At 41.2% G+C, this 16,969-nt stretch overlaps 1 protein-coding gene across 1 annotated transcript; it reads left to right on the top strand.

Moving 5' to 3' along the window:
* Window positions 1–7,701: 7,701 nt before the first annotated feature.
* Window positions 7,702–15,809, top strand: chn1 (chimerin 1; the record flags this gene model as incomplete). Its single annotated transcript, XM_080498416.1, has 7 exons — window positions 7,702–7,953; window positions 9,147–9,231; window positions 11,978–12,151; window positions 13,109–13,186; window positions 13,956–14,093; window positions 15,226–15,331; window positions 15,638–15,809. The coding sequence occupies 7 exons, from the start codon at window positions 7,702–7,704 to the stop codon at window positions 15,807–15,809; spliced, it is 1,005 nt and encodes a 334-aa protein (XP_080354542.1).
* Window positions 15,810–16,969: the final 1,160 nt, after the last annotated feature.

Raw genomic sequence — 16,969 nt, 5'->3', positions numbered from 1 at the left:
GCTCCATTTTAACATTTTAACTGGAGTCAGCTCATTCTGAACAATTTCAAAAGTAGTTTTCTGCATTTCAAGAGAAAACAATTCAGGTTATTAGTGAAAACATGGTGAAATTTGTGGGGGGAAAAAACTAATTTAATGAATAATGAATAGGTTTTAGGTTGTTTATTCCATTGTCTTCATATTTGTTGGCTCACACTCATTGATTCTTTATAGAAGGAATTGACTTAGGTGCTATTAAATTCCAAACAAACCTTTTGAATATGACTTGATTATGCAATTTTACATTTGTGTAATAGCTCTACACGTAATCACAAGGTTAAGGTTTTGTGATGATTATGGGAAATTCTCAGGAGTTTTCGGGTAATTTCCACTCGGTGTGTGAAGAATGTCACCAGACACTCGACACCATCAGCAGCCTGTGTACGTTGCAGTTTCACTTGTGTTTGGGGATTTAAAAGAAGTTTATACTTTCTTTCTGAGTGTCAGTTCCCGGTTTTACGAGCCTCAGCGTCATTTTCCAAACCAAATTATAATGTTCATGCTGCATTGTCACTGTGAACATGTTGGAACCAGACTACAAACAGTCCTGCATTCAGCCAGTCACACTATGTTATTTAAGAGTAACATGTTTTAGTCCAGCATGGCATTGGGCTGTAATCAAATTATTCATACAGTACATCAGCACCTCTAAGATAGCTATTAACACTGAGTCCTCAGGGGACCGGTCTGCTCATTTCAGCTGTTGAGATGACTAACGGTGGATAAAATACATCCACTGGCTCAGAAACATTGTTCTCAAGGGAACCTGACACTCCAAGCAGATGCTGTTCTTGCACAGAAAGTGAAATCTAATGAGATGCAATATGGTCAACACTCCACAGGTTTGTGTTCTCCAGCCAGAGCAGACAGTGAGCAGATTACTGATCAGAAAGTCAAGACCTGCTGCCAAAATCCGACTCTGGGCCACCTGTCCCCAAAACATGGAAAACAAGCTGGAGGAGTCGCTTTTTCCTTTTTTCCCCCCCTTTTCTTATTTTCACCATACAAGATGCACACACAAATGCTTTCCCTTGAACATGATGCTGTGAGCACTGTGTTCAGAGTTAGAAAACTGGTGGGGAATCGTGTTTCTGAACAGATCCAGTGAGATCCTGTAGACTCCAGAGAGTAGTACTGCATTACAGTTACCAGCAGAACACCAGCAAAACAAGAGTTGTTGAAGAAATGCTTACGTGAAACTACAAAGTTACTTTTTAACCATCTTTAACTGGATTGATAACAAGCATTCCACCTGGATAACATATTTATATTGAGAGCACAATTCTCAGCCATGTATCGTTGTATTTAAGAAATAATGTACTGATAAATGTAGATATATATTGGAGTATTTTTCTCTTAAAAGAAAAGTCTTAATTGGCTAGAAAGATGTGGGTCAACTAAAGAATTGTGGGTGTCTTCAATTAATACCCTTGATATTAACCCATTACAGTAGATTACAATGTGTAAAGCATACTTAGGTAGAAGTGAAGCCAAATAGTTTGAAAAGAGAAAACAACAATCCAAAAAGCTACTTTTACAGTGAAAAACCAAACTTTTCCATATGAGTAACAATATGTGATGATGGAAAGTGAAAACTACTATTTAAGAGGAAACACACTTTGTAGAGTCGGAGGTGGTGAGGCGCTGTCTGCTGTTACGGTTTCCAGTTGGAGGTTAGGGAATAGAAAGAGAGAGAAAGAATAGGACAGAGACAGAAAGGAAAAGATTGTCATAAATCACATTTTTGTTTTTGAGAGAGAGAGAGAGAGATAGAGAGAGAGAGAGAGAGAGAGAGAGAGAGAGCTCAGGTCTCCCAGCAGTCCAAACATATAGCGGTTTCACTAGAAAATGGTCCAGAGTGACTTTCCTTAATGGAAACTGGGAACTGGTTCCACATGAGAGGAGCCTGATCGCTGAAAACTCTGCCTCCAGTTCTACTTTTAGAAAACCTAGAAACCTCCAGTAAGCAGCACTCTGAGAATGAAGTGTTCTTCTGGGGTAATACGGGACTAACTCTTTAATGTATGAAGGAGCCTGGCTGTTAAAATCTTTATGTCTGCTGATTTTACATTCTGTTTTAGATTTCACAGGAAGCCAACGAAGAGAAGCTAATATTAGAGTCACGTGTTCCCTCCTGCTGGTTCCGGTCAGCACTGTTGCAGCAGCATTTTGAATCAGTTGAAGACTTAAGCAATTATTCAGAGACCCTGATAATATGGAATTCCAGGAGTCCCTTATTTCCGTGAAAGCTACATTTTCTTTAAACTATGAATTTGATGCACTTAGTTTACTTCTGTTTACTACAAGAACAAGGAAAAGGAAACATGTGAATAATTGTAAACCTTAACTCTATTTAAGTTTAATACATCTCATAATATTAATTGTTGACAGGCTAGTTTAAAAAAGCTAAATTTAGCCTGGAATTTAGAAAGTGTGTGTTATTGCTTGTTCAAGAGTTTTTCTATATAAAGTCATGATCTGTGTCAAAGATAATATGTTTGTTTTTTCTTAATTCAAAGAGAAATGGCAAAGATTTCTTATCAAAACAATAGAAAATAAAACAAAATCCTCTTTGTTTATACTCACAAATCCAGCTGTGGACACCGCTGCTAATCCGGATGCTTTCAGTGAATGTGGATCTTTCTCTTTGCATATTTTTTATATTCTCATGTGTGACAAGAACAAAACAAACCTCTGATGTGGAGACCGTTTGATTGATCAGACTCAACATGAGACAGCTGAACCTCTCCATCCTTCCGGAAGCTCCACTTTGAGTTACTCTCAGCCTGTTGTCTCTCCAGAGACGTGGAGGAGGAAGGTACGGTTACATAAGTGTGGTCAAAAAGAAAATGGAAAGATACACAGCGTTGCTGCCTCCACTCTCCATTATTATGAGAGCAGCGTGTGATTTTTGTCCTTTCAGACATTTCACACCAGACACACACTGACATTTTCTCATCATCATTAGCTGGTTTTGGCTCCAGAACCTGTGACCCTGCAGGATAAAGTGGTAGAGAAGATGAATGGATGACTGTTGACCCTTTTTTTGTTTACTCCTTGTCTCAATCACAATCTCATTTTCAGTCCTCTCATTTTGTCTGGTTTTATTCTGCATTTGTTTCTATTTGTTCATGTAAAGCACTTTAAAGCTTCCTTTCATTGGCTAACTTGCACTTATAAAAATGTGTTTCTTTGTTTTGAAAAGGCTCATAATTTCCCCCAAACTCCTAAAATCTCTTGTTGATGTTGAAGCACAGTAAGTGAACACAATAACTATATTTTCTATGGATTTGGCACTCTTCTGTTAGACACATAAAGAGCAACTAAACACTCAAGGTATTACCTAACTCATCCTGTCACTGTTATCGTTGCTCTGTTGCCAAAATAGTGCACAATGAGTCATTCATCACACAAATTCACACTGTTGGAGGGGGAATCTGCTCCCAGTACAGCTACACAAAGAGATAAAGGACCACTCGAGCCTTTTAATTATTCTGCACAATCATTAGTCATCCCATATAACACCCAGTCATCCTTTATATAAACAGGTGATTCCTGAGTAGATGGCTCTGTGGAAACTAAATTGTTTCTCAAGACAGGATTAATGACTGCGTTTGTGAAGGGTTGCAAGGGTTTGTTGGTTGTGGACCCTCCAAGAATTGACAAAACTATAGCCGCAATGTTGTCAACTTTGAAATCCTAACAACCATGCATTTCCCCCCAACACTCGAGTGTAAACAGACCAGACTGTGGCATTGTTTTTGGTGGTAACGTAACATTCAGCTCTTAGTTTCTGACGTTCAAGAACACATTGTTATTATCAGAATCAAAGATGTAACCATTGTGTCAAACCTCATTGTGAAAAGCCTGCACACATTTGAATTGTAAAGATTTTTTTTGTGTGTGGCATTGGAGCAGGTCAGCAGAAAGCATCTACTGGTTTTGAGGTATTTCCAGCATGATTATTATTTTTATTTTTTTTAATTCAGGATGAGAAATCATGACAATAAGAAATGTGGAGAATAAACTATATTTTTAGAACTTACTACTATTAACATGTGGCGTGGGGAAATAAGAACAAACGTTACAGTTACAGCAAACTACTACGACAAGAAGAATTATGCCTTTTTTTTGTTTAATCCCGACACCTCTTCACAATATTTTATGTTGTATGAAAAAAAGGAAAAAATTCAACCAAAACTATTGCTCATCATTAGAAAAAAATAAATTGTGGAGTGAGAATTGAGCTGCAAAACATGTTTTGTGAGAGAGGTTCATCCTCCAATACTTATAGAAAAAAAATCTTTTACACCAAAATCTCACCAGTGAGCCAAGATAGATTTCAAATAATGTATTTATTTAATAGTGCACGAACCCGTAACAATATATTTACCCACATCCCGTCTCTCTGGAGTAAAATCCCTGACGAGGATGAATTGGGCGTTTTCAAAATGGAGCCGAGAGTGTAACCTCACTCTATATTGTGCCCATGCATTGTGAAGAGTGTGTCCTATGTATGTTCTGACCTTGCAGTGTGAATAGCAAAATGTGATAGCAGGCGCCCATAAATCACTGTCACAGCACAGACGGTCGCAGCCACATCCAGGTAATCTATTTGTCCTGGTAAAATATGGTGTAATTTGTTTCAGGCTTCTTGCAGCACCAGCAGAAAATGCAGCCATTTGTGCTGCAGCTTATGCATATGTGGTATTTGTTGGCCGTGGTGCCTTAACCAGTAGTCGTAGTCTTTCTCTATCTCTGACTCACACTGGCCTCTTTTTCTCCCCGTATAACAATGAGTCACGAGAGAATCATTTATACATTATGTGATGCTTTTCCATAGTTTTAAAATGCCAAAGTGTAGTCACTCCTGGCGATACCGAAAATACATACAGAGAATGATTTTTTTTTTCTTCATTTAATGGTATGTATCTCTACTGAAAGTATCCAGTGTGCAGGCATCTCTGTTCTGACATCACTGCTCCATGCTCTTAGATCTAATTTATGACGCACTGGCTTTCACTCTCATCATTAGTTTCCAGTTACGTAAGATTATGTAACTTTCTGATCGACAGCTTTGCTTGAGATCCGGCCTTTTGTGTGAATTCCAAACCTTTTTAATTTTGTGCATCCATCACTAAAAGAAATGTTTGTTTTCTTTTTTTATATATAGGTTTTTTTTTTGTATTTGACTGCTCCTTATTTATCTCAAAGAAAGACTGTTATGTCAGTGAGAGAACCCATAGCCTGGAGAGCTCAGAGTCAGATCATGAGAGCGAATGCTGCTGCCCTCCTAATGGATCTTTATGTCTTTGTGGGATCAGCAGTGCATTAGAGGAGCATTTCCTTTACGCAACAACCTTCTTAGGCCACAGAATTGCTTAGCTCAGCTTAATAGGTTACAAGAGAAGTGGGAGGGGTGAGGAAATAAAGTTTAATGAGAAACGCAGAATTTCAAGCTCGTTCTGGGTTCAAGTAACTAGCAGAAAAGAGTTTATTTGCAGAAACCGTTGCCCAACTGTCAAACGCAAGAGATCACCGCTTTCAAAAACATGTCCAGGCCGGCCGGACACAGATGGACGCTGCAGAGATGTAAAGAGATAGCACGCTGTATACATCCGTCCTCGAGGGTCCCGTCTCTGGACATGTTTTCAAAACAGGCAAATCAATCTGTGTCAATTAGAGCCGCGTTCAAAGTGAACCACATCCTGGGAGTCAGACGCTCGTTGTGCACTCAACAGCAGGCAATACAATTACACTGCAAAACCCCTTCTAAAGGGTTCAGGGTCTGTGATGATGAACTGGTGCATATAAAAGGCTCTCGCTGTCTTTTTTATCCGCACCACTCACAGGTACCCTGCCTGAGCCGAGACTTTCACCGAGCATGAGGTGGAATCGCTGCACAGGAAGCTCTCTGCTTCGTGCCTTTCAAGTTGTGAGCCCGACCCTGTCAGATACCACAGTTTCGACTGCCGTTCTACACAAGTTCACAGATCTTCAAAGCCTGTTTTCTGCTGCTCAAACTCTCATTTTGATTCCTCCACAATGAGGTGGGAGCAGCAAGAGCTGTAAAAGCCATTGATTTTTTTTTGCTTTTTTCTTTTTAAAGACCCTACAGTGTGCACAGTCACTTCCTCTCCAGCTGTCTTCTGGAAGAAGAAAAGTGAGAGCGCTGCACTATAACAGCTGAGGCTGAATTAGATTTTGAAACATGGGACGCATAATCACATTAGACTTGCAGTGTGAATTACAGAGGCACGTTGCAGATCCGTATTTCTCACATTTTGATCATGATGCTATATTTGAAACTTGATTTGCATGCAGACAACACGACTGCAGTAGCGTGTACCTCAAGGAAATGAACCTTCGAACAAAGGCTGCAAAGAAAGGAAAGAGCTCCAAGGTTCCAGATGTGGTGCCTCGTACAGACATACGTTAAAGTATTTATTGCATAGCTAAACATATGGTAGAAAGACGGAACACCAGTGCTGAAACTAAATATTGATTTGTGAGGCTAAATATTAAAGCTATGCTCTTGCTTCCTCTGGTAACGGTATTGTTTATTTACAGATCGTATATTCTCGCCAAAAGCAATTCAAGGGCATTCGCCTAATAAGGGAAACCGTGAAGTGTTAACTGAGCACTCGTGGGAACAAAGCAGAAATAAACAAACAAACAAGACATATAAAATATACTCTCTTGGTGCATGACGGTATAAAACCGGAAAAACAAAAACACTGATGCTGTTTCTCAACACACATCTTGTTTCTGACAATACGCCGGAGTCCACGGTGTTATTCAGATGGGGAAATGAATCCGAATCAGTTTTTGTTCCTTCTTTATTAATTTTGCATTATCCCCCATCTCTTTGTATGACGCCGTGAAAGTGAAACCAGTGAGATGCTGATGCTTCGTGACTGCTTGCCACCATCAGTTTCTGTGGCAACGTGATTTTGAAAATAGCTCCCCTCTCTAACGGCCCACTGCCGTCGCAAGTTGAGACCGGCTGCAGCCCACTCCCCCTGACGCATGACTCATTCATTGCTCATTATCATCCCACTCTCATTTCTTCCTTGCCCAGGCTCCCCTGCTTGGATATCTGATGGTTGTGTGTGTGTGTGGGGGCGGGGTGGATGCTACTATGAAGCTGGCGCACGCCTTGCTGCGATTGGCTGGTTGGGTTCCATTTAATCTGCTGCGACTACTACAGGGTCCACCCCCATACTCCTCCTCCCCCCTCCTCTTTCCCTCTGCCCTGACAGCATCCATACACAACAGTGTGCTGTCTCTGTTCCAGGGAGAATATCAGCTCTGCACAGGGAGGAGAGGATTAGCACAGCCACTCGGCTCATCTGCATACACGTTCCCAGAGAACCACATGAGCACCCTGGGCTGCTACCTCTTTTGTATAAAGCCTGGCACTCCCACCTCGGAGGCTCCACTTCATCTACCCTCACTGCTGTGAGAACATTCTGAAAAGGTCCACTGTTTTGTGTTTTTTTTTTTTGGACTCTTCCATAGAATTTTCTTATTTTATTTTTTCAAATCTGTCTGCGATGCCTCTATTTATTTGGAACAATGCAAGTAATATTGTTTGATATATACTTGCTCTGAACATCAAGGAGTTTATCCAGCGCTTGTTTTGAAGACTGCAGCTCCAGCATGCCATCTAGAGAGTCCTACGAGGTTAACAAGGAAGAGAAGCCTCTGGTGCAGAAGGCCAAGAGAGAGGCCAATCAGGAGGATATTCTGGCGGCGGCTCTGGGGATGAGGATGGGGCCACAAAAACCTTCAGCCACTTTTTGGCAGCCGCTGAAACTATTTGCTTATTCACAGCTCACCTCGCTGGTTCGCAGAGCGACACTCAGAGAGAGCGACAGGACGCCCAGGTCTGAGAAAGTCCACAACTTCAAGGTGAGACACAGTCAACTTAAAGAAATGCCACTGCTGCTGTTTCTCTGAAACGCTGGTGTGATTTCATCATGTGTGGCCGCAGGGCTGCTCTTCGTGCTTCCCGTGTCGGGAAGGGGTGGGGTGTGTGTTACTGGAGGGGAGCGAGGGGATAGAAACAGAGCTGTTTTGGTCTGTCCAGTGAGCCCGTATCAAAAGAAAATCTGTTGGGTGGTCTGTGGACCACTGCTGTTAGCTTTGGAGCACCAGATGGAGAGATTATGTGGATGGAGAAGGGAAACAGTGGAGGACTGTATCCCTGTTTTGGCTTTGGCTCACTCTCACTCTGCTTAATGGGATGGAGAAATATTACAGTTCAAGGCTTTCAAAGTGCTGATGCTCACAAGTCTGTCTCGCCTGCTTTGTTCTCATATTTGTGCTGAATTGTGCATTTCAGCCATTATGAAGCTTCTCCAACCACGGTGAAATATATCACTTGGATAACATAGAAGGAAATGCTTCTTTTTTTTTTTAAATCACATTTTTGAAGATAACAAAATTTAAGCTCCTTTTTCTTTCTTAAACCATTCCAAATTTCAAACTTGAGTTGTGATCTGCATTAAATCTAATTATGGAAAGTAAATATATTTGGTGACATGAGGACCTTTGAAGTGTTATTCATGTCAACATTAATGCAAGGTGTGTGTTTTGGGTTTCCTTCTTCCCGCTGCAGTTGCGGGTGACCTAATGCAGGAATGCTGGGAGAGTTGTGTTTTGCTCTTGTTCTCAGAGGCCTTCTCTGATTGGCTGGGCTGTTGTTACCTGCTGGAGTGTGGGGGGTGGGGGGTGATAGGGGGGTGGTGGTTGTTTTTCCTTCCCCACACGATACAGGAGGCCCTCCACTGTTTCCAACCTCTCTGAACGTCACAATTCACCGTGCCCATGACGGCAAAGCCTCCTCGAAATCACAGCTAACCCACACCGGTGGTGTCAGTTTGAGGGTCTGTAACAACAACAATCCTCCTCCACGCACACAGATAATCCTCCTCCACTGTGTCATTTATGATGGCAGCACCTCGGGGTCTGCTGGCAGGCTGCAGAAGGGGATGTGGTGTCCGTGGAGGGAAAAAAAATGCTTCAACCGCCCACTGTTCACTCGCTGTCCCGTCACTGCTCTTCATCACTAATATCCGTCACTGTCTTCCTCTCTGTTGTAGGTCCATACCTTTCGGGGACCTCACTGGTGTGAACACTGTGCCAGCTTCATGTGGGGGCTGATGGCTCAGGGGGTCAAATGTACAGGTGAGATTGCGCTCGGCTACAGTAACACATAAAGTCCTTGACGTCAGTCCCTCGTTACATCGGTGGAGCACAAAGTGAGCATTATTGTATATGGGTTACTTGGTTTTTAGCGCATCTGGAGCCGGATTATTGAGTTATAATCTAAAATCTCAACAGTAGATTGAGGATTATGGGTTGTATAACTGAATGGAATGAACCCTGGATGGACATGATGTAACGCATAGAGTGCACAACATAGAATACTGCATTTCTGACCCACTTTTACCCCAGGCTAAGTGAATGGAGCCTAAGCATGGGGGGTGGGTTATCGAATATTGTTTTTTTTAAGATTAAAAAAATACAAAATAAACCATATAATTTACTTAAAATCTTAATTTTTCACTTCATTTTAATTTATTACAGAGTGCTTTTACTGGAGAGATGTTCATAGCACCGAAGACCTGAAAACATGAGAGGGACCATTTATAAAGAATTTCTTAATGTTTACTCCCAAATTGTGTTGTTTGTTATGATATATGCAGCATTTATTCACCCAGTATTACAAATGTATGGAATTCTATATATATTATATTCGCTTTATACATGTCAAACATTTTGGTGGCGAATTTTTAGATTTTACTGTGGGCGACGTCTTGTACGGATGCCTTTCCCGTCCCAGAAAAGCACTGTAATATAGCCTGATGTGCATCTTTGATGTTTTATTGATGAGACAAAGTGTGTCACACAAATCTGTGGGAGCTCTGATTTAAATTATTAATGTACTGACTTTGGAAACCGACAACAATTGAGATAAAAGCACATACGTCCAGAGTCAGCCTTTATATGTTGCCATTCCTTCAGACCCAGCTACCAGAATCTAGGGCAGCAAAGTCTCACATGATGCTCACATTTGCATACCAAAAAAAATACTCCTCCACCCCCTTTTCTCTTTCTGTGAGTGAACTGTTGTTGGCCAAGTGCCAGAGAGCCAGCCTCTTGCTTGTGCTTGTTGTGCCACATTTCCTCATCAGAGTACGCCCCCCAGCCTCATCCCATCATGCCCATGAAGGAAAACAAAGCTGGCATGTCTCTTTAATGAGGAGCAGCGCTGGGAGTGTGGGGAAGAAGCTCTTTTTCCACGCACATTAAAATTCAGCCGACTTCACCCAAAGAGCTAGGTCACACGGCTCAACCCCTATTTAACTTAAACACTTGGATGGAGAAAAAAACAAAACAAACAAAAAAAACCCCTCCAACAAATACTGATAGTACTTTTTTTCTTCTCAGTTCCTCTCAGAAATGGACAAGCCTCAACTGGGAGCGCTCAGATAGTGACAATGTGCCGATTAGAAATTAGCAATCAGCCACTCTTAAGCCTCCTCTCAGAAATGAGCTCCAGCCTCTTTCAAGCGCAACACAGACAGAGCTGACGGAGCGGTGAGGCAGCATCCCCTCTCCCCCCTACTCCTGAGGTCCCCCGGGGCTCTGTCTCACCCTCATTCACCCCACCTGGGACCCCGGGGCCATCAACATACTCATACAGACCACAGGAGCTCAGCAGGCTTGTGTGTGATGACAGGCCCGGCTCTATTATATGGGCTGTCTCATGTCCTTAAGAGAATAGTCTCTTAAAGTAATTACATTTCTGCATCAATGCATATAAATCCAGGCTGCATGAATTTCTCTGGGGACCCTTATTAATCTAAATATCGTCCAAGGCCCTTCAACAACACAGTCTCAGTTTTCAGAGGTCACCTTTTAATGTTAAATTAAAAAATAAAAAATAAATCTAAATCATTGAGGGTTCAGAACATTGCTATTTAAAAAAAAAAAAAAGAAAAAAAAAGCATGACCTTTATCAGAAAGGAAAACTGTTTGGAAGTTGGAGATGGTTCAGAAGATTTAAGAGCATGAAAAGCTGCCCCATTTTAGTCTGGGAAAGTAGGTCTACAGTAGCCCGCAGCGCCTCAATCGCTACTTCCACAGCTATTGTGCACGAGCTCGGATTTGGAAAAGAATAGAGCGCGCAGCAGAGCTGGCCGTCCCTCCTCCAGGCCAAAGCATTTCCAGCGCCCTCTCTAATTCTCTGCATGGTTACAAAGCAGAGCCACAGTCTCGCTCTGCATCTGATCTCCCCGGGTATTTCTGTTCCCAGTAAGGTGATTTCTGCCCCGGAACAGCTGGGCCTCCGGTCCCATCCGCTGTGACTGAAGGCAAAACGCAACATGGGGTTCTGCCCACGCTAACATCATGACTGATTTGGCATTTTAAAAAAAACCCAGGGAGCTGCGTCTCATCTCTGAAAATGTTCTGCAGCACAGAAAGAAAAAAAAACATGTAAAAGGAAAGAAAAATTAATCTGAGATTTCAATTTACAACACATTTATTGGTCAAATCGGTTCCATTGTTTGTGGTTTGTTGTTGTTGCTGTTTACTGCATTCCATATCTGGGTCTTTGTAGGTGACTTTAGTCTATCCAAAGCTGAAGGTGACTCCAATGCCACGCTCGCTGGAGGGAAATAGCTCTCTGGTGGACGTGTGACATTTCACCAGCAGATATTGACCAAGCGGATTAACACTTCTTTACAAGCCAAAACTAACAATGTCTCACCAAAGAACCAAATCTAAATGAACTGTTTAATGGCATGTCCCAGTTCACGGAGAAAAACAATACTGCTCATCCTGCATTTGTGGTTGAAAAATAAAAATGTTATTGAACAATAAACTCCTCTGATCTAAGCCCTCCTTTATGTGTGTGTCTCCACAGACTGTGGTTTGAATGTCCACAAACAGTGTTCAGCTCTGGTGCCAAACGACTGCAAGCCAGACCTGAGACACATCCGTAAAGTTTACAGCTGCGACCTGACGACCCTTGTTAAAGCCTGTAATACGGCCCGGCCCATGGTGGTGGACATGTGCATACGGGAGATCGAGTCCAGAGGTCAGTCCAGCATGTTTGTGAGCATACGAGCGTGAATATGTTCCTTTCAGATGTGCAACTTATAGTGAGAGTTACTTTTCCTGAGAGACATTTTGGTCAAATCTTTTTTATCTTAAGCACCTGTTCAATTCATTGCAAAGCTACACAGCCATGCTTTCACTGGCTGATATTAATCCAATTCAACTGGAGCATTTCCACATGAGAAGAGAATAGCTGAACCAATGAACAACCATAATAAAATACCATTTGCTTCCAAAATATTCTAGTGAAACCAGTTAAGTTTGTTGTTGATCAGGAAATTAAGTGCTTTAATTAGTTGTACTTTGACCTAATTTGATATCATTAAAAATAAAGAAACACACCTTGTTTGTGTTTTGCTTGTGTTTGTTTTTTTTAGAATATTGCTTTCATGTCCTATCAGTCCCTTTTCTAGGCAATCTTAATAATGTTAAGAAGTCTACTTTTCTGTATTTATACATGTAAAACACTGTTTTCACGGATTTTAATAAGCGATCTGCAATATATACCAATTACGTTGCGGTGCTAAAAGTCTGATTCAATTACGAACTGAGTTAATGTTTTTGTGGGGTTTGACTGAGGGGAGTGATGAGATTGCTGGTAATTGTAAATGCGTAATGAGGAATACATTACTCCGCTTCCTGCTGCCTTCGTTGATTGCTCTTCAGTTAAATCATTCAACTATGTAGGGAAAGTCGTTGTACCCCCTCATTGTTTGCCCTCTAATATGTGTCTGTAGCTAAGTTTGATTTATGTCTTTATTATTTTGCCCAGTGATGCAGAAAACTATTTGCATCTGCCTAAGTTGCATATTTAACAGTCTATATTGGCATTTCCTAAATCACCCAAGGTGATCACATGCAAGGGAATTTTTCTGCATTACTCCTGACATCCACCGCAATGTCTGAAAGGTTGTTTGTTTCTTGTTTGCTCTTCAAGGGCTGAAGTCAGAGGGCCTCTACAGAATATCGGGATACAGCGAGTCAGTGGAGGAAGTCAAGATGGCATTTGACAAAGGTGAGTAATCTATGTTTAACAGAGAGCCGTCAACACACAGCGAGACCCTGGACATTATGTGCTTGCATATGTTTACATAACCAACGCAGAACGTTTACAGATTAATGACACTGGACATTGGGAGAAAGCGTATGTTTACACAAGGCACACAGAACACTTCAGATTAAATGACAAAGTGACATTTGTGAAGGATTAGTCTCCATCTGGGAGTGCGGAGCTTATACTGACATGTCCCTCACACGCAGGGTTTCAGTATGTGGACAGACAGGAGGGACCTCGGGGGTTACAAACCACAGCTGTACTCTCACTGCCTTAAATGTGTCTGTGGAAGAAGAAAAAAAAAAAAACCCAAGATCTTTGGTGTGTTGGGATTCAATAGCAGACTTAGTAAGAATAAACCTGTCTTGGCCCAGTGCAGTGTGAATTTTAACTGCGAGGAAAGCTTGCAGCAGTGGGCGAAAGTCTTTGCCACATCCACATGTGGGAGATCATCCATGACAGAGTGTCATTCCAGCTCACAGCACTGTGATGTTCTGTCTGCCAGCACAAGTAGGCCACGGCCTGCTCTGAAAAGCATGCATAACCAAGGGAAAGTCAGAATAAAACAGGCCATGCGGATGATAGCGGCGACTTTGCCGAGATACAGAGCCAGTAGCAGAGTATGGGCCTCCCATCGCTGTAACACAGTTTGATTCCTCGAATCACTCACGTCAGCAGTTTCATGTGTTCATTCTTTTTGTCTCTCTTATTCCATCACGCATCTCCACAGATGGCGAGAAGACAGACATCTCAGTGAACGCCTATGAAGACATCAATATCATCACCGGTGCACTGAAACTGTACCTCAGGGATTTGCCCGTTCCTGTAATCTCTTATGATGCTTACCCCAGGTTCATCGAGGCTGCAAGTACGTGAAATCCGCAACAAATTAGACATACCTGAATCAATGTGATGGGTACATTGAAAAAAAAAAAATCTATACAAAAAAGAATCTATATAAATAAAATTGAAGGAAAGAACAGAGAGTGCACATGAGATGTGTTCTGTACTATTTTACGAGGGAATAAAGGGATGAAAGGAATCTCTGTATGATTGCACACAGACACCAAACACAGGATTAAATATGTTGTTGCATGTTATTGCACAGTGTTGGAGATTGTGGAGAAAAAAATATCACTGATAGGCTTCTCTGTGTGGAATTTGTCTGGGGTTACCATTTAAACCGAACAATCAAAATTATAAAATGTGTTTCCATATTGTAGTGTTTCAATCTTTTTCACAAGCATACTGGACATTTACACTATGTAATGTACTTTTAGTAAAGTAGGGCTGCCAGTTCTCACAAATCAAGAATGAAAGTCACACTTTACACTCGAGGATTACACATGATCCCACGCCACACCTGTTGTCAGCAGGTTCTCTCAGAATTAAATTTGTCTCCATTTCATCAAATTCACATTTAGTTTGAAGCTCCATTTAGTTTTATTATGTCTCATTGGGGGGAAAGATACAAAGACTATCCCCTGTAGCTTCCTAATGAACTGCACCGATTTAAGTGACTTGGTGTAATATTTCTCAGCATTGGCCCATATAGGTTCAAAATAATATAAACTGAATCAATGTTTTATTTCTGTATTGAAAATGTGCCTTGGAAGTATTATATTTACATATATTTAGATATGGGCTGTACAATGTAGATTGAGTTACATTTTGATTGCAGCATTCTGTTGCAGCATATATTATATTATATTATATTATATTATATTATATTATATTATAGTATATTATAGTATATTATAGTATATTATATTATATTATATACGTTAAAATTACTTCTTCTTTTTTTTTTAAAGTGTAATGATCACGAACTTAGGTATAAACTTAAACTACAGTTGTGTACAAAATCAACCATCTTGTCAACTGATGTCCTTTTTCCTCTGACATACCAAGCCGCGTCCCTTCCCCCAACCAGTAAACCCCTATGACCCCAGACTGTGTCGACTGGCTGCCCTGACAACTCCATCCTTTCTGATTCCCAGAGTTCACAGACACGGAGAAGAAGCTGGAGGCTCTCCGTGAAGCTCTGGCACTGCTACCACCGTCACACTGTGACACCCTCAAGTACCTCATGGCCCACTTAAAAAGGTGAGTGATCAGGGTGAATTAATGGAATCAACAACAACATGAGCCCTGTAGCTGTGCAGTTGAACAGAAATCAGAACATAAACAAGGTTTAAAAAAACAACAACATTTTGTTTATTGTTTATGAATCCAAGTGTATAGTTTTATGTCAGGAACTAATTTTATTATTAAATTGAGTCCATCAGGTCAGCTGTTTGTGAATTACTCTGTCAGTTGTTTTCATCACATTGATATTATACAGTTCTTGAAAACAAACTATCATGCTTCCTTAAAAAGCAAAGCAAACTGACGTTTCTCTCACGCTTGCAGGGTGACACAGAATGAGAAATTCAACCTGATGAATGCAGAAAACCTGGCCATCGTTTTCGGGCCCACCCTCATGCGTGCACCCGACCTGGACGCCATAACAGCACTGAATGACATCCGCTACCAGCGGCAGGTGGTGGAGCTGCTCATTAAAAATGAAGAGGCGCTCTTCTGAGCACAGATCAGGACTTTCAGAACGACCCTCTCATTCTTTTGTGTGAAGACTTGAACGACTGGTTTGTATTACACTGTACGCTGATGGATCGAGTTTGGGTTTAAATGCCTTGTGTATGGGCTCGTGCTGACCGAACATCTGTCCTCCCCCTGCACTGGGCGTGGATGATGAACTTTACACTTGAACGTACTTGTAAGTTGTCTCCCCATTTTTGTCGGGGGATTTTTTTTTTAGAAGCTGACAGACCAGCCTGCATGGTGCACGGTCTTTGTTGCTTTGTAGTCGTAACCCAGCATGTGTTCAGATCGTGTAGCGCCGTGATTTTACTTTTCTTTCTCCGGTGGTAGTTTTTTCTGTTTTGGTCTACATTCCCAAACTGCCCCCCCCAACCCCCGTGCAGTTATTTCTGTGAGACTTTGTATAGCTGGATGTAAAAATAAGCTACTAATTTTTCTGGGGTAATTTTTATGATGCTGTATTTTTTTATCTCCTCAAACCTTTGTAGGTCACCTGCAGTTTTTAGTTAAATGAGTCTTCTCTCTCAATGTGTCCACACTGGTACGACTGCTTGAACTTAGCATTTTTATTGTGTTAAAAACAGGATTGTGTGTGAATTTAATTTTCTATTGTGATTTTTGGTTTTTGTTTTGTACACAACTTGTGCATGATCATTTTAATTTATTAAACCATACTCTGAGAAATGTGCCTGATGACTTGTCTGAGTTCATAAATGTGTGGCTGAACTTGCCTTAACAATTCTTTAAATGTTTTGATCATTGCTGGAATGTATCTTCAAAGCAAATGAGCCAAAGTTGATGGGAAACGGTTACAATATTACTTATATTAACAAGTTCAGAGTAACTTTAATATTTGCTTTGTGTCTACATTTCTTTTTTCTGAATTTAATATCTGGCTCTTTAGATTCATAATGTTCCACAATCCAGTCTTTTGGCTTTGAGTCTTCAGTTGCCATCTGCCTGTGATGTCTGCAAATGATACTGTGTGAGAAATGAGAACAAGAACAGTGAGGTTGTGAACTGGCAACTCAAATTAATGACACGACAGACGCAAGATATTCCTGTTGAGCTGAGAGTTAACTGCAGAGGCTGCTGGTTCATTACAACCTCTGTTAATAAAGAGTTGTTTTGTATTCCAGCGTG

Source organism: Blennius ocellaris (genome assembly GCF_963422515.1).
Source record: "Blennius ocellaris genome assembly, chromosome: 6".
In the NCBI taxonomy this organism is placed as follows: domain Eukaryota; kingdom Metazoa; phylum Chordata; class Actinopteri; order Blenniiformes; family Blenniidae; genus Blennius; species Blennius ocellaris.
The sequence above is the reverse complement of the archived record's forward strand: the minus strand, read 5'-3'. Positions and strand labels throughout refer to the sequence as shown.